This window comes from Myotis yumanensis, unplaced genomic scaffold (genome assembly GCF_028538775.1).
Source record: "Myotis yumanensis isolate MYYU_CA2020_CCGP unplaced genomic scaffold, mMyoYum1.0.hap1 SCAF_20, whole genome shotgun sequence".
Taxonomy (NCBI): domain Eukaryota; kingdom Metazoa; phylum Chordata; class Mammalia; order Chiroptera; family Vespertilionidae; genus Myotis; species Myotis yumanensis.
In genome coordinates, this window is record NW_027223771.1 from 7,164,410 (window position 1) to 7,182,505 (window position 18,096).

The 18,096-nt window shown below is 57.2% G+C and overlaps 1 protein-coding gene across 5 annotated transcripts in view; it reads right to left on the reverse strand.

Moving 5' to 3' along the window:
- Positions 1 to 18,096, reverse strand: part of NTRK3 (neurotrophic receptor tyrosine kinase 3) — a 215,084-nt gene that overhangs the window by 161,430 nt on the left and 35,558 nt on the right. For all 5 annotated transcript variants that reach the window (XR_011469144.1, XM_070400435.1, XM_070400434.1 and 2 more), the window contains exon 4: positions 17,582 to 17,653. Coding sequence is in view for 4 of the 5 variants with exons in the window: in XM_070400435.1 (XP_070256536.1) it covers positions 17,582 to 17,653 (72 nt within the window). In the remaining variant the exon portion in view is untranslated. The remainder of the gene's footprint in view (positions 1 to 17,581; positions 17,654 to 18,096) is intronic.

Here is an 18,096-nt window from a genome sequence, read left to right on the forward strand (position 1 = left end):
CAGGACGATGCTCTATCCACCAGCCAGGGCCCCCTCTCTTTTTGTGATGCAAACATTTAGCATGAGCTGTACCCTCCTAACAGATCCTGGCGCATATAATACAGCACGCTAACAGTGCAGTGCGCTGGGCTATAGGTCCCTAGGACTTCTCACAACGGGAACTCCGAACCTTTCACCCCCAACCCTCTGAACACGCGCACAGGCCGAGGAAACTGCGCACAGCGCCTGCCTCCCGCTAGCCAGTCCCTCCCGGTGGAGACGCCCCTCTCTGATCCAGACATCAGCCTTTGTTCACACTCTTTTCTCCCCTAATGGCTACTTAATTGTCCTCATTAGGATGTACAGGGGGAAGGAGCAGCCACCCGTCTTCGAATAAAAGAAGCGACACCCACCGCTATTATCTGCCAGGCCCAACAAACGCCCTGGGATGTGACTGCGGCTGTAGAGGCAGCCATTCTGCGCTGCTGGAGCTGAAGCGGCCCCGGGAGCACTGCTCTCATCTGGTGACGGGTCAGGACCCACCCAGGTGAACACCTGCACTCGCGTGGATGCGCACACACATGTGTGTGTTTGTGTCTATTAGACGTGCGGTAACAGATGCAAACAGAGACCTGCTTACACACACACACACACACACACACACACACACACCCGTATGCGCGTACGCTCACAGGTGCGTCTATATTTAGAGGGCTTCTCCCACAAATATTTGCGTAGAGACAAATATAGGCTTCCCTGAGGAACGCGGGGGTGGACGGCTGATAGGGTCCCCTCGGGAACTTGCGCTGGAGTTAAGAATGAGGAGCCTCCAGAACTGCAGCTGTGCTGAGCGGAGGCCGGGGGCAGACCCAGCAAGGCCAGGAACTGGGCGGGAGAGGGTGCTGGCAGCTGGGCGTGGGCCAGCGCAGTGGCCTCTGCGGGTCACAGGGGAGCTGGGGGAGAGGAGGGGGAAGGGGCCGTGCCAGGGAGCAGTGCTCCAGGAAGTGGAGGGAGCGTGGGCCAAGGCCTGAGCAGGGCCTGGGCAGAGAGGAGAGGGGTCTGGGGTGAGGAGAAGGGGGGCGTGCTGCACCCCCTTGCTGGCATGGCAGGGAGCTGGGCTGTATTTTAAGGAGCCGGGGAGGCGACGGGAGTTCTGTAGGGCAGGGCAGGATCTGATGGGCATTTCTAAGAACCGAGGACAACACTGGGCGCAGCAGGCCACTCAGGAGGCGGCTGCGCTGCTGCAGGCAGGAGAGGGAGCACAGGTCACCAGGGGATGGAGTCGAGGTGCTGGGGGTGGAGCCGCCAGGACTTCCTACTGGGTTGGAACTGGCAGAGGAAGGAGAGGGACCTGAGTAGCCCGGCGAGCGGTGGCGGCATCAGTGACATGAGGAAAGCTGCCAGGGTCACGCCTGGGGGGACTGAGAGGCCCCCCTGGCCAATGCTGAGGTGCCCGCGGGGCAGCCAAGGGGAGCATCCGATGGCCGTCGTGGAGGCTGGTGGGACCCCGCGCACCACAGCTCACCCAGGAGCAGGCGTTCAAACACAGGTCAGCCTGAGAGCGGAGCTGGCCCTTCCCCTGAGGCAGCCCTGTCTTTGGGGACAGCCCGTGCCTGGTGGGGAGGGAGCCCCTGTGCCGAGGCTGCATGGGCCGGCGGAGAAGGGCAGGGACCACTTGGTCAAGGGCAACAAGCTCGGTATCAGCCTTTGAGTCTCCAGCACCACTAGCCCCTGTGATGTCCCAGTACATGTGAGGGACTCACCAGGCAAGTCTTTCCCTGGTTGGCAGTCCACCCACAGCAGCGTGGGTGGCAGCACATGTCGGACAAGGCCAGCACCCCGCGCTGTCCACCCCACCCCAGTGCGCCCTGAACCAAAGCCCTCAGCACCGCAACCGGATCGGATCGCTGAGCCCTGGGAACAGAAGCCGGAAGGGGGTGAGGGGGTGAGACCCGAGAGGTCCAGGTGGGGCGGGAGGACCGTCGGGGCCGAGGCAGGCGCAGGCGGCCGGCAATGTCCCCTGGCAAAGGTCATGCTTTGCTACGTTAGGCAGAAATGTCACGAGAAAATTGGATTCTGAAAGAACTAAAATAACAGGCATTCCGGGCAAATAAAGAATAAGGAATCGCATTATCGTACAAGTTAGAGGGGGCGGGGAGGGGACACCGCGGCGGGTGCTGCTCACCCAGGGACCGCGGCTTCCGGTGCCTCTAGCCCTTGGGCAGACGGAGAAGCCCCCGCAGCATCGACTCCAAGTTGACTGTCCAGCTGCGACCCCTAAAGCCTCTGCATCAGGAGTCTATCCCTCCCTCCCTCTGTCTGCGCCCGGTCACTCTAGCTTCCAGCCCCTGAGCCCCCATCTGCTCTCTGTCCACTCGGTCAGCTTCCCCAGGCACACCAGTCTCCTCCTGTTAACAGAGAGACCAGCACCAGTGGTCTGTTCCGCTTGCCTCAGAGGCGAATGCCACGGTCCCTGACCTTTGCAGGGATCTCTCTGCTCTTACAAAAGACTCTTTTCTGAGTGCAGTGTGGGCTCAGAGCTCCAAGCACAGCTGGCCAGACACCAGCAAGGCTGCCCCGCCTGGCTCACAGGCTGCAAGCACATGATATAAACCTCATTTCCTTCACCCACGAAGGCAGCCCTTGGAAAGGTGCCATTCTCCTTCCCTTGAGACCCACCAGCCCCTCAGCTGTCTGTCTGTCTTCTTCTCATCTCCCCCTGGAAGAAGCAGCCCCCTGCCCTCCATGTCAGGTGGGTTCTTCTGAAACTGCTGAAGACCCTGGAGGAAAGGTCAGGGAAGGAGGACACCACCACCCTACCCCCCCCCCCCCCCACCCTCCGCCCCACAGGGCAGCCCCAGCCCCACAGAGAGTGCGTGTGGAAGGAACAACCCGCGGGAGAAGGAGGAGGCTGACAGATGCAGCCCGAGTCTCCATGGGCGGGGACCTGACACCTCCTCAGCCTTGACCTTGTGACTTCCCGCATGGTCAGCCTCACCGCCACCCACTCCTCAGAGAGAAGTGGAAGGAAGGAGGCAAGCACCACGCCATCTCGTCACCAAGGCCTGCTGCTGGCCCCCGAAAACCCAGAGCCGGTCATGTTCCCCTCGAAGGCCAAGAGATATTTGTCTGCATCACTGACATATTTGCTTTTCCTCAATTAAATTGCTCTAAAAGGGGGTGGGGGGCTAAAGCCATTTGAGCCGTTTTTATTCAGCTAAATGGCACTGGATGGCTCATTTAATGAACCTTAATGAAGCCAAAATGCTTTCTCTAATCAGATCTCAAGTGGCATGAATGGTGTCCTGACCTTCGATCAGGAGGCTGGGCAGCTTGTCCCCACGGCCCTGTGCGGGGCCGCGCCAGGGTTTCCCAGAGCAAGTTCCTGGGAATCGAGGTCTGCAGAGTATTAATGGGGATTAAAAGAGGGAAAAAATTCATGCTGCTTAAAAAATGTACTGAACAAAATCAAACGGGCTTGCCCTGCACGACTTCTCAGAGCCTTTATATGAAGGAAGGACCTGGCCCGAGGCTCTCACACTCACTGGGCCACAGAAGTTTCTCCACGAAGAGTCCAGCAGAAATATCACCCACACGGCGTGTCTAGAGAAATGACCGTTGTGATAAGAAATAGATGTTTGGTCTTTGTCCATGGTTCCTGGCTCACAGCTGCCCAAACCCTTGGGGCTTCCTGAGAGAGAAGCACAATCAGGGCACCTTTTGTTATAACATTTGGTCTCACCAGGGTGTGGCTCAGTGGCTGAGCATCGACCTATGAACCAGGAGGTCACAGTTCGATTCCCGGTCAAGGGCACATGCCTGGGCTGCGGGATCGATCCCCAGCAGGGGGCGTGCAGGAGGCAGCCGATCCATGATTCTCTCTCATCATTGGTGTTTCTCTCTCTCTCCTCCCTTTCTCTCTGAAATCAATAAATATATATTTTAAAAATATATATTTGGTCTCTTGTCCTCAGTTCCTGAAATCACCTCAGAAAGGGAGGTGAGTGTGGAAACCCCCACCAGATGGGGGTGGCTGCCAGGAAAACCATGAGCAAGGGTGGAACCTTTAGTCCCACCCCGCGAGCTCCAGGAAGGAGAGGGGCAGGTGAATCGGTCACCCATGGCCGTGACTCAATCAGTCCTGCCTCGGTCAGCAAGCCTCTGTGAAAACCCAAGAGGAGGGGCTGGGAGAGCTTCCTGGTCGGGGAGCTGCATGCTTCTGGGTGCCGCCCTGCTGGGCCCGAAACTCCCTGGGGAGTAAGAGAATGGACCGTCCTTATCCCATGGCCCCAATGTAATCACAGGGTCCTTAAGAGCAGAAGAGGGAGGCAGACAGAAGCTCAGGGAGAGAGATGCCTTCGCCGTGAGCGAAGGACAGAGATGATGGAAGAGGCCACAAGCCAAGGACTGGGGGCAGCCTCCGGGAGCTGGGAGAGTAGGAAACCGATGCTCCCAAGATCCTTCTGAGGGAGCACAGCCCTGCCGAGACCCGGGCTGTAGCCCAGAGACACCCGTGTCGGGCGTCTCATCTACAGATGTGTGAGACAACACATTAGTGCTTCCAGGCCACGTGGTTCCTGGTAACTCGTCACAGCAGCAGGAGGAAACTAATACAGCTCAATCCTGCATTCGAGAGGCAGAGTCGAGCCGTGGCGATGGAGACCAAATGGCCCACAAAGCTGTAATGTGTGGCCTTTCACAGACAGCAAGTGTGCCAGCCCCTGGCCTCGCCAAGAGAAACAGAAAGCGAGCCACAGATGCTGCTCAGAACTGACTCGCCGTCACATTTTAAAAAGTGGAATGAAAGAAGCTGAATTCATGTCTTTTACTGGAGCCGATAAATCCAAAACATCAGCAGCTCGACCTGTGCTCAATAGGAAAATACTAGATATTTCATCTTCTGTCTTTCTGGGAACGGTGGCTGTGAAATCCACGTGTATTCTGCACTCACGGCGCTCAGCGTGGACTGGCCACATGTCAAGTGCGCGTGGCCATGGCGGCCAGGGCACCGTGGCGGACAGGGTGGCGCCGGGCCATCCGTAAAGGCTGCGCTCCCCGAGGCGTCAGTGGAGAAGAGCAGGCAGCAGACGGGGAAGCAGACTGCGAGTCCCAGTGTAAAGTCGGGTGCCCAGCCCAGATGCGACCTGTCCCCAGTCCAGCAGCCCCGCGGCTCGCTGGAAGGGAAGCCCGACGGTTGACCCCAGTACCTCTGGGCTGGAGAGCTCAGGGCAGACTCCCCTGGAAGCCTGTGCCACAACCTCCACCTCCGAACCCAGAGAGACTCTCCCCACTTCCCTCCCTCCCCGTTCTTCACTCCCCACCTCCACCTCCCGATCAACAGAGGGTGTGCCCGTGCTGGCTGCCCCTCAGAGCTTCCGGGCACTCCCCCACCTCCGTGCCCCTGCACCCTGTGCTCCCTGCACCCCGAGGGCACAGCTGCCACCCCCTCTGAAAACCTGCCCTCCTCTCTCTCCTCCTGCTCTGCGCCTGGGCGCCCACTACAGCCCACATTGCCGACTGCTGGCTTTGAGTGACAGCTGTGCGTGTGCTGCCCGCCCCCGTCACACGGCTTCTCTTGAAGGCAGGGGACCGTTCCTGGTCAGTCTGACTGCCTGTACGGCAGCTGAAGTACAGTGCGCGCTCAGCAAAGACGCAGCCAACGCCACGGAATTCCCACCGCCAGCATCACGTGGGCCTGGGTGCCCGGCCGGCCACTGAGCTCCGAGCTCTGTGACCCGGGGGAGTTACTCGACCAGTCTGTGCCGCCGTTTGCCCACATGCAAGTTGGGGATCGCAGCAGGGCAGGCTCCTGGGGATGGCAGATCGGGTACAGAAAGGAGCTGGCACTATGCCTGGCCCTTGCACTATCTTTTCTTTTCCTTTAGTGTGACATTTATTTTTTATTTTATTTTTTAAAAACTTTATTGTTAAAAGTATTACAGATGCCCCCCTTTTCCCCGCCATGACCCTTCTAGCCTGCCCCCGCCCCTGCCCCCGCCTTCACCACCCCATTGTCTGTGCCCAGGGTTATGCGTATACGAACGCATGTTCTTTGGCTGATCTCTACCATCTATCATTTTCCATGCCTGGCGCCTCTCCCTTATCTGCCCATCTCCAGTCGCCACAAGTCCAAGCCCATTAGAGCAAATACCCGAGACCCAGGCTACGCCGGCTGAATTCAAGCATCAACAAAATCCCAGCTCAACGAAGCGACGTGGACAGGGGGGTTTTGTCCTTTGCAAGGCAAATCAACCAAAAGCTCATCTCCCCAAAGCACGTGAGCTGCCTCCGGGGCCCAGGGGGGCACGCCTGGCCGACAATGGGCATCCCAGCGGTGCCCACGCAGGGGCAGGGTGGGCCGGGCCCCAGGAGGCTCCGCAGTGAACCACGTCACGGTGGCAGAGCCAGGACATCACGCTGGTTCTCACTGAGGGCCGTTCTGACAACAGAAAAGCAGAGGCCCAGAGCATCTGTGCGAAAATCAAGGAACTGTGCCCTTACGGACTGCAGGGAGAGCAGGAGCTATCGAGGGGGAGGAGCCAGGGCGGACTGGCTGCTGGTGAGGACGCTGCCTGGAGCGCTGGCGGGGCGGGTGGTGCCAGGGGATTGGGGGGAGTGGGGCGGGCAGGGCCCCTTGCTCTCCAGGAGGCAGGAAGGGGATCCTGCTAATGACAGCTGGCGGAGACACCTGTCCCTTCTGAGAGCTGCTCCTGGGGTCGAGGGACAGCCGATGGCTCTCCACACAGCACGTCGTGAGCAGAGAGCTGCTCTGGGCCTCTCTCTGAAGAAACCTCCTTAGGCCTCCAGCCCTCCTGCAAGCGGGGCAGTCGGAGGGGCGCAGGCCACCTGTGGGTCTGGGGACGCATGGGGAGAAGCTCTCCAGCTCTGGTGTCAGAGCCACTGTCAGTGGGGCTGGCTTTGCTGAGCTGCTCCGGGCGAGGGGGGTGGTCCGGGAGCCATTTCCAGGACCACTGACCGACTAGTGACATTTTGGTTGTTAATCCTCACCCTAGGATATCTTTCTATTGATTTTTTTAAAAATATTTTTTTATTGATTTCAGAGAGGAAGGGTGAGGGAGAGAGAGATAGAAACATCCATGATGAGAGAGAATCATGGATCGGCTGCCTCCTGCACGCCCCCAACTGGGGATCAAGCCCACAACCCGGGCCTGTGCCCTGACCCGGAATTGAACCCTGACCTCCTGGTTCACAGGCTGATACCCAACCACTGCCCTCCAGCTGCCAAGGCATCCCCACTGCACATGTCAGGTTTTGGAGAGGAGTGAATGCACAGATGCTGAAAGAACAGCCCAGCTACTGTCACATGCTGGTGCCAGTGATGAACCAGCAGGGCCTGGACTAGGATTCTAACCCAGACCCATCTCCCAGAGAACAGGGCTCCCCACCCCCAGACGCCCCAGGGCACCAGCACCACAGCAAACAAGGACACCAGGCTCCCAGACGCCTTCGTCCTCCTTGGCCACTTGCTAGCTCTGCAATGCTTGGCTGAACCTCACCCTTCTCTCCTCGAAAATGGGCACATTTATCTGATGGTGAGAACCGACTAAAATCACACACGGGCGCCCCACACCGTGCCTGCCACACGCAGGTGCCCAGGGGAAATGGGCTACTAACACTGGCCACATTCACAAAGAAGAAGCTGATAAGGCCACACCTCCAAAGCGTCCATCACCCATCTCCAGTCGCCAGGGGGCGGCCGGGGCGGGGCCAGGCTCCATTCCTCAATCCTTGGGAGCAATGGGTACGTGGCGGCAACCAACAGGAAACCTCACACCAGACACCCACCGCGCTCGCAGACGCTGCTAAACGGCTTCCAATTAATTAACTGATGATGGGCTAGAACAGAAGGGGATTCGAAAGAGCGCTGTTGACCTTTAAGAATAATTAATATCATCAGGATACCAACCTCATCCAAGGAAAATAATGAGGAACATTTGAATATTACAGTCAAAAGCCTGGATGGGGAGGCAGATGGGCCTTCTCTAAGCGGCGCCCAGCTCCCTGCTCCTGCTCCGGCTTCCTGTGCACCCGCCACCCCCCACCAGCCTCTTCCGGAGACATGCGGGAGGACCAGGGAGGTCTGGACCTGCCACCCCTGCAAAACACGGGCAGCTGCCGCCCTGGCCCAGTCCTGTGGCCACTGTTTGTCCAGCAGAGAAAGAAGGGCAGGGTGCATGGTGCCCAATGCTGCAGGGGCACCAGCTCCCCTTCTCAGTACACATGGGCGTCTGCGAGCCCCTCTCTCTGCCCAGTGCGGGAAGGACCCCGCTCCACATCTGGGCAGACGCCGGCCTCCCGGCTCCCTTCCCCATCACACCTAGAGGGCTTCTCTGATGTGGTATCTGATGGCACACAGTCCACACAGCCGGTGAAGTCGAGGGCCCATCTGCTTGGCCACAGTTCTATTCCCAGCCTCCAGCCACAGGGTGCTGAGTTGATGTGGAACGAGCTCTCGCAGAGACAGCCTTCCTGGACCCTATGGCTCTTCCCAGAATTCCTGGCAGACGCCTCCTCCTCCGTGACTCCCTCTCAGAGCCCTCCAGGCCAACCACAGCCTCTCTCTCTTTGTGTCCCTGGTGCAAACAAAATGCCTGGGACATAGTAGGCACTCAGTAAATAGTTGTTGAATGAACCCGAGAATAAACGGAAGTAATTTGACTAAAGGAGGCAGAACCCACAAAAACTTCACTCATCTCTCGATAGCTGCAAGGATACAAGACTGACTCATTCATTCAGCAGGACTGGCCCGGCCGGCGTGGCTCAGTGGTTGAGCGCTGACCTATGAACCAAGTCCCGGTCGGGGCACAAGCCCGGGTTGGGGGCGGGATCCCCACTAGGGGGTGTGCAGAAGGCAGCCGACCGGTGACACTCTCTCATCATTGATGTTTCTATCTTTCCTTCTCCCTTCCTCTCTCTCTAAAATCAATAAAAACATATTTTTTAAAAATAAATAAATGCAATCATTGTTTTAAAAAACAACAAGTACTGGTGACAGGTGGCCTGGCTTGGCTCACCGCATCCTGGTGGCCCAAACAGCCCCGGCTCACATCGGTTACCCTGGAATCCCAACTGTCAGTTCTCTTTCACTCTCCGAAGTTTGCACAATTTCACTGAATGCCATGCACACTTCAGGGTGTTGGTTGACAGCACAGAACAAAAGAGATACACACACTCTAAACAGAAGAAGGCTCAGTATCATCCCAGCCTGACTATATGGTAAGGCAACCTCCACCCCTTCACCACTCAACACGTACTAATGTGGTGCCCCGTCCATGCCAGGCGGTGCCAGGATGGGGTACATAAGTCACGCTGCTTCATGGAAGTCCGTGCATTCCCTCTGTTTCTGGGAGAACCTGGGGGACGAGACCCGTCTGAAACGTTTGCCTGGGGCTCAGATTGTGGTTCCCCGTGGTCTTGAACCCGTGCTGACCCCACAGGGTGGTGGGATGCAGTCAGCGTGGCCACGCCCCCTGCAGCCACGCCCCTCTATGCATAATGTCCGCCTGCCCAGGCATGTGCCTGGCTCTAGAATAACTCATTTCTAACCCTTAGAAAGGGCAGGTCAGAAGGTGTTAGCAAGAAGGTCCAGCTACAGACACAAGGTGCCCTGAAGAACCTTCCCAGGACCCCACGGCTCTGAGAGACCCGCCCCACTCCAGGACACGCTTTACCCCGATTCCAGCTGTCTGCACACAGACCTCTTCATCATAGCTGCCTCTCAACTGCTGGGAGTTCAGACTCTACCGCTATCTCACTCCCAAAGCCCCCACCAGGCCTCCCTGCCACCACTCTCTCGCCTCCCGGAGCGCTGGCCTCCCTTCTCGCCCGCCTTGCCTGCCAGCAAGAGCGTGTCCTTCTGCGCCGCAGCCATGACGGGGCCCGCTGCCCGGCCACCCGCCCCCACCTCCGTCTCGCGCCAGTGTCAGCTGCAAACATCTCTTTTCTCCTTTTAATTGCACTTCTCTGCTTCCCTCTCTGCTATTGGCCTCATGACTCAGGGCTTTCACTTAGTCACCAAACAATGCCATCACACCCGCTTTCTGTAATTCATGCCGCGTGGCCTTTTGGCCGCTGTTGTCCAGTTGCACACGATGTTTGGGAAAGGTGGTGTTTGCTCCTGTTTCCCATGGCCTCCCTCCCGCAGAGACCTGGCAGCGAGCACAGGCTGATGCAGGGACGAGATGCGACAAACATCATATCTCGTGTTGAATAAGTGGGACCCAGAGCTGACCCCCACCCCACTTGGTTCCACATGGATTCTCAGGGAGCTGCTTCCTCACCTTCTGTGGCTGCGTGAGGATGGAGGCAAACTGGGGGTGAGAGGCCATTTGTCTATAGAGACAGGGCCCTTTTTTAAAACATATTTTTAATGATTTCAGAAAGGAAGGGAGAGGGAGAGAGCGAGAGAGACATCCGTGATGAGAGAGAATCATGGATCGGCTGCCTCCTGCATGCCCCACACTGGGTTTCGAGCCCACAATCCCTACCATGTGCCCTGACCAGGAATCGAACCGTGATCTCCTGGTTCATAGGTGGATGCTCAACCACTGAGCCACACCGGCCGGACGAGACAAAGCCCTTTGAGTGGAGACTGGGGAATGAGAGGGAAGCGCACGTGGGTGCTTGGGCCCGGCAAGGGCTGGCGCTCGCAGCTGACCGTGCCCATGAGGGTTTGTGGCCAGGCCTCTGCTCACAGTCCTAGTCACAGAGAGAAGGCATGGTTTGCACCTTGACCGCAAGCACTGCTCAATGAAAGCATGCAGGTAAGCGTCGCCCAATGGTATGAATTTCACACGCCTTGCATGGAACACGGTGCCAACCTCGACCAGTTCCTTCTTATACCAGCATGACCGTGGCTGACCTCAACTTAATTTAAAACCTGGAGCTTTGAATACAAGTGCAAACAATTAATTAACTTGCTAATCATTTTCGCCTGCTATGGGGACTTTTTTCAGAATCATTAATGACAATCGTGTGAAGAAAATTGGGATACAGAAGTAATTTTCTGGGAAATGTCACTTACGAGTGCCTGTTAGGAACTAATCACTATATGCTTTAAAGGTATTAGGCCCCTGAATTTCCCCAACAACCTTTTATGGTTCATGCTCTTGTTATGATTTGTTCTCATTTTAAAGAGAAAGAATTTGAGGCTTAGAGGTCAGGCAACTAGTTCAAGGTCATGGAGCTGGTATTGGTAAAATAGGGCCTGAATCACTGTGTCTGATTCCAGAATCCACACGCTTAGCTCACTACTATGGGTGCACACACATGCACACACACATGCAACACACACAGGCCAGGTGTCCGGAAATCCGGCTGGGACTGTTTTGCACACGCAGGGGGAAGCTTTCCGGGAAGGAAGGAGGCACCGTGTCATGAAGAACAACCCACCAGTGCTGCGGTGCCCCTCCCAGTTTGTCCCCCTCTGACTATTCCTGTGAGAAAGCACGTGACAAAGCCTCTGGGTACGGGCAGAGGGACAGCAGGAGCAGAGCAGGTAGAGCGATGGGCAGAGCGAGCCCTGGACCGCAGACCCTGAGGGCTCTGCCTGGAAGAAAGAACGTCGCTCCGGCGCAGGTCCCTTCCCAGCCCCGTGGCCCACACAGTCCCCATCCGGGGCGACCGAAGTCATAGACCACGGCCCTCACTCGCTGTGCACCGGGCCTGGGAGGACACGGCTGGAGGAGCAGGCCTTTCTCACATCCTCTCCCTGGCTGTACCTGGCTCCCACGAGGCGGGCAGGCAGAAACCAGGGCCCTGTCCGCCACCTGTCCTCAGCTCGTCTAGCATGCCCCCTGCACTGAAGGTCATAGGGCAGCCGCTGGCAGTGTCAGTGATGCTGGAGAGAAGGGAAGGGGGGGCCAGAGCGTGGGCACCTCTCTCCGGGGAGCTGTTCACAGCCCACCTGCCCAGGGCGCTCCCCGAGCTCTGGCCATGGTGCTGAATCCCCAGGGTGCTGGTCGTTAGTCATAAGAGGGAAAGGTTAGTGGACTCCCACAGCTGCACACCACACGGTGACCACGCCATCCTATGTCCAAAGAGACACATGCACTCATCTCAGAGGAGCTCAGGGGTTGGTCTATGGACCAGGAGGTCACAGTTCGATTCCCAGTCAGGGCAGAGGCCCAGGTTGCAGGCTCCATCCCCAGTAGGGGGCGTGCAGGAGGCAGCTGATGCATGATTCTCATCATGGATGTTTCTATCTCTCTCTCTCCTTCCTCTCTGAAATCAATAAAAATGTATTTTTTAAAAAAAAAAACCTCCCTAAAATTCTGATGTGGCCCCGCACTACAGAAGGGACCAGACCACATCTGTGTAAAGACCCCGCCGTGTGCCGGATCTTCACATGTTGTATCTCAGCCAAGACCCAAAGCAGCCTCAGAGGGAGGTGTTCTCGCCACAGGAGACCCAGCTCAGAGGTGGGACGCCGTGACGCAGGTCTCGTAGTTGCTCAGCCATCCTGTTGGGAAAGGGGCCCACCTGCCTGACTCCAGTATGTGTGACCTCGAGTTCAACACTGTGCCTCTCTTCTCAATGCTCAACCAAGTCAGGGGAGTGGGCGGGGCAAGAACATCCTAGCACAGCCCCAGGGGATGAAACCACGTGACAACTGCCACTGACGATCTCTGAAAAGTAAGTCCGGTCACAGCGAGCATTCACCTGAGGTCTGAGCGGAGACTACACCCAAGAGAGGGACAGAGGACGAGGAGGAAGAACAGAGGGAGGGAAGAGAAGAGAGGGAAGACAGAGCGCTGCTGGGGATCAGGGCTGGGAATGCAATTATTAATATTCTAAATGGAGCCCGGCCGCTTAAGCTGTATTTAAGAACAAGCCCGACTGCATAATTACAAGGCCTTAATTTGTTTTCTTTTCTGTGCGAGCACCGCCCATGAGAGCCTGGGCATCAGCTGCTAATTGAAGATGGACAGCTGTCACTCAGAGCGGCAGCCCCACGGCCGCCTGGGGGTGGAGGTGAGCCACCTGCCCCCTGGGGCACAGCTGGGCGCACCAATGCGGGAAAGGACAAGAGGACCAGGTGTCCTCTCATGGTACCTGTCACACTGTGGAGTACCCGCCTCTGTCCTCCAACCCAGAACATGGTGACCGGGTGGTCCCTCAGGACCAAGGCCAGCAGCCCCAAGAGGCACAGGGGTTAAGTGGGGAATGAGAGACTTGCGAAATCCATCAAGAAGGAACGGGGGAGACGGAGGCTGCCAGCCTGCTAAGGAACGGAGAGGGACAGAAATTAATGATGATCCCAAATAGCCAGGGACTGATCTCGCTTTCTAGACTGTCCCTAACAAGAACAATGAGAAGAGGGTGTGGACAAATGGGAAGCAATGAAGCCTCAGGGCAGGGGGGAGAACAGAAAACCGACTGAGCATAAACGAAGCTGGAAAATATGGCCCGTGTCTACCTCCGGGGCCACGCTGCTTACTCCGCATTAGACAGAGTTTCTGGAAGGCAAGGCTGACAAGAGCATAACCAAACTGTAACGTTCAGGCCATCCATGCCCGGCCGGTGTGGCTCGCTGAGGTCAGGGTTCGATTCCCAGTCAGGGCACATGCCCAGATTGCAGGCTCCATCCCTAGTAGGGGGTGTGCAGGAGGCAGCCGATCCATGATTCTCCCTCATCATGGATATTTCTGTCTCTCCCTTCCTCTCTGACATCAATAAAAAGTATTTTTTTTAAAAAATGACAAGACAGCAACAACAACTAACACACATTGGGCTCTTGTTGTGGGCCAGGCATTCTTCTCAACGCCTCACAGCATCAGCTACTTAACCCGGCTGACAACCATATTATCCTACTTTCCAAAGGAGAACATCAAGGCTCAGATATGCAGACACGTCAAGTAACTCGCCCAGGATGCACAGGGAGGTGGTAGAGCCAGAATTTAAACTCGGGCAGCGTGGTTCAAGAGCACACGCTCTTAACGACCCAGCCAAGCCAGCACAGTGGTTGATGGACGTCGTCAGAGGCCGCAGCGCGGGCACCGGGTCTGATGGCTGGTGAGCAGGTGGAGCAATGCGAGCAGAAGGCTCCGGGAGACCAGGTGCCTCCGCTGCACATCCTCATGTGACATTTCAGCAGAGTGATGCTGCCACGTGACTGTCCCATTTGTCGTGCTATCGCATCAGCGCTGTATGTCAATGCTGGGCATAGGCTACTTGCCCATACATCTGTTCTTTCAAACCGGACTGCGCCTTCCTGCCCTCCCCAGAAGTCTGAGGAGCTTGGCTAGACAGGACCCAGGAAAAGTCACGAGGGTGACATGGTAGAAGGAATGTCCAACAGACAGCACCGCCCTGGCTGGGCGGCTCCGTTGGCTGGAGCATCGCGCACATCAAAGGTAACGGGTTCGAGTCCCAGTCAGGGTGTGTGTATACGGGAGGCAACTGATCCATTTCTCTTTTTCACATTGATGTTTCTCTCTCTCTTTCTCCCTCTTTTTCTCTCTATAAACAATCAATGAAAACATATCCTTAGATGAGGATTAAAAAAAAAACAGTGCTGAGACCTGAGTTTGAGACCTGGTGCCACTCTTACCCATGAGATCTTGGTCAGAATAGCTCTCCACCCCGGACATCCATCCTGCCGCCCACAGAATGGCCACCTTAGACTAGAGTCCCTCATACACTCAGCCAATCGCTCTGGACTGCGCGCCCTGTGCTGGACGTGTTTCTGGGCGCTGGAGTTGGAGCAGTGACCGTCACAAAGGCCCGCTCTATGGGAATTCACCTCCTCCCGGGGGGACAGAGTGCGAACAATTAAGTGACAGCGAGATGCTGGCAGCCAGTCCACAGGAATAAGGCCTGGGGGAGCGGTGAAGCCACACGAGGTGATAGAGAGCGACAAGAGAGGAAGGAGAAGCGCCATGAAGACTGGGTGGGCAGAGGGTCTCGCTCAGAAGGTGGCATCAGAGTGAAGGATGAGAAAGCGCCAACCACTTGCAAGGGGCTGAGGGGCTGAGAGGCAGGAGGGGAACCAGGCACGTCAGCTGCCTCCTGTGGCCATGTGGAGGGCGTGGCTTCCATCTTAAGGAAAGCAGGACACAGTTAGAGGTCTGTACGCGGCAGAGTGGCACGACTGACTTTATGTATTTAAGTATCGCTCTGGCAACTGTGCCAGGATGAATGGAAGGGACAAAAGTGGAGGGAAGAAAGCCCCCGGGGGGCCGTCACCATGGAGCCAGCAGAGAGGACGCTGACTCAAACCAAGAAGGCAGCACAGCGGGCAAGGGGAGCGATGGGCACAGCATCTCTGAGGGACGGGATGAATTAAACAGTGTGGGGGGGGGCAGGTAAAGGGTTAACAAGAAACCCTGAGGGAACACAGGCTGGAGTGAGGACGTGACCTTGAATCGAGGCTTGTTTGGGCCACGTTGAGCCTGACATTTTCACTGTCAGGTGGGAAGTTTACTAGGAGTCTAAAGGGCAGGGTGGGGGCAGGGACGCGATATGCCCTTGGGGGGCTGGCTCTGAGCCCCTTCCAGCTTCATCTATGAAATCAGAGGCCAATGAGCGGCCACGAAGTCATCACTGTCGTCAGCGCTTCCTAATGGCCGTCCTGGTTGAGGGTAGAACAATCCCCTCAGACTCATGACCTTCACTAGCTTCCCAAGGTCATGCAGCAGGACACAAAAGATGCAGGATTTGAACCCAGGCCTTTCCAGCTCAGAGCCCGCGCTCCTGCCTGGGAGCTGCACAGAGTTTGATGGCTGTGTCCTCCACGCGGAGCAGACAAGGGCGTGAGGGGAAGCCGTGAGGGGACCAGTGCGCCGGGGGACAATCCCTCTCAGAGGCAAGGGGCAGAGGATGCAAACGCCTACTGATGTAGCCGCTGTACACTGTCCTGGGGCCCAGGGTGGGGGTATTTCAAGGAGAAGAGAGTTGAGTGATTTACAACACGGAATCAATCAGTCTGGCTGTGTCTCCATCCCGGGAATCTGAGGGGAAACTGTCTCCTTCATGTCCCGAAAAGGCTGGCGCTCCAGCCCTTTCCCTCCCTCCGCCGAAATCAGGACACCCTCCCCTCCTCACCCGTCACACGCCCACAGCTGAAGATCAAGGTCACGCTTGCCCAGGACAGAGAGAAACGGCTGGCAAGGCACCCAGAGCTTCTTCAGGGGAAACAAGAACCCGAACACGAGGGAGACCTGGCACCACAAGCCCGAGGGATGAGAGAATGGTTTTGGCTGCTGGACTCTCACGTTACTTGTTCTTGGAAGTAAGTGGGCCAGAGGCTAATGCTCTGAAACCTCCTATAATAGAGATATTCGGGCTGCAATGCGACTGTGGCTACAGCGTTTGACCTGAATAGGGAAGAAAGGAAACCCGCTGTCTCAACAGAGCTGTCTGAGGACGGCTGGCGCCAAATCCCCTGGGAAATCTCTCTCTCTCGCTCGCTCGCTCTCTCCTCACAAGAAGACTTCTTACTGTGAAAACTAGAGAGAGAGAGACAAAACATGCCTAGAGGCCAAGTCCTGGCTGTTCCATGAACAGCTATTCAACCTTGAGGGAAGCCAGTGATGACTTCCAAGCCCCGACGTTCTCATCTATGAAATGGGCAGAGCAGAACCCGACCCTCAGTTCCTGCAAGGAGTGAGGCTGGCTTTGCAAAAGCACCAGCACAGTCCTGGGCACCCAGTGAAGTCTTACCCAATGTGAGCCTTCCCCTCCTCTCTTCTGATGCCAACCTTTTTAACACAATTAACAGCAGACACCCTGACCCCAGAGCTGGGGACCTCGCAAAGCCCACCAGCCTGTCACTCACCACCCAGCAGAGAGAGGGCAGATCATCCCTAAAGAAACGGTGGGTCACTGTCTGGGACCTCATGGTAAGTCAAAGGCGTCCCGGTACAACCGACTTCAGAGGCACCCGTTACCCGGGATGCACCCCGGCTCCCTCTTCTGTGGTCCCTGGAAACGTGGCAGGCCCCAAAGCCCTCCTGATTCCCCTGAGAGCGCAGGTGACACAATGTTAGCAGGCCTGAGGGCATGAGCAGCCAGCCACTGCCCCATTGGGGACAGAGCTCCCCCTCCCCCCGTGATGAGGGCTCCTCTCCCGCGCATGACCCTGGCGCCCACGTGGCATCTGCCCACAGCAATCTTGTGTGGCCAATGGGGTGGAGTGATTTTACTTTTAGTTGCCAGGGTTTCAACTGACAGGTTTTACTAGACCTCCAGCTCTTCTTGGGAAAATAAAATAAAAATCAGCACATCTGGCAGCAAGAAGCCCCGCCTCCACACGCAGCAGAAAGTCCACCTCCAGGCACAGCCATCAGCTGGGAGCTTAGTGGCTCCCTTACCTGCACCTGCACTGTCCCCACCGGGCACGCTGCAGGCACCAGCTCTGTGGCCTTTGTGGGGCTCAGTATGAAAAGGGAGACTTGTCAGAGGTCAGAAGCGCGTCCCCTGGCATGTTCTCCATGGAACCTCAGATCCCCTATAAAATAAACACCCGGAACATCTGGCCCCAGGCCCGCCCTGGCCATGGCCACGCCTCCAGCTGCAAAGCATGCACCTCAGGCGCGTCCCACCGCTGGGGCTCGAGGGGCCAGGACCCCGCTCTACTCACATGTAGCGCAGGTGGGGGTTCTTGGCAAAGGCTCTGGGCTGGATGCTCCGGAGTCCTGAGTTCTTGATGGTCCTGGAGGGAGAGAAAGGGTCAGCAGAGCTCAGAGGACAGAGGGACACCCGCTGCGGACTGAGGGCGACAGGAGGCCAGGCCAGGCCTGGACCTGCAGCCGCCCTGCTGAAGTGAACTCTCTTCATCATCGGCACCACTGGGCTCCACGGGGCACCGATGATACCCAACGGGGGTGTCAGGTGAGGGCTATCTGGGCTCACACCACACGGGGCCTGGGGGACGGCTCGGGATGTGGGTGGGCAGTGCTGGCAGCTGTCCTCCACCCAGACTGGCAGGTGCCTGAGAACGGGGCTCCCCCTTGGGGCCTCCTCCCCACCCCGAGTCCCCCCAGCCGCCAGCACTGAAGTCCCAAGGAGGAGGTCAGGTCGGGGAACTTCATGCTCCAGGGGGCCCGTTAGCCCCGCAGAGGGTCCTGCCTTGACACCTGAGCCACAGGTGAGATG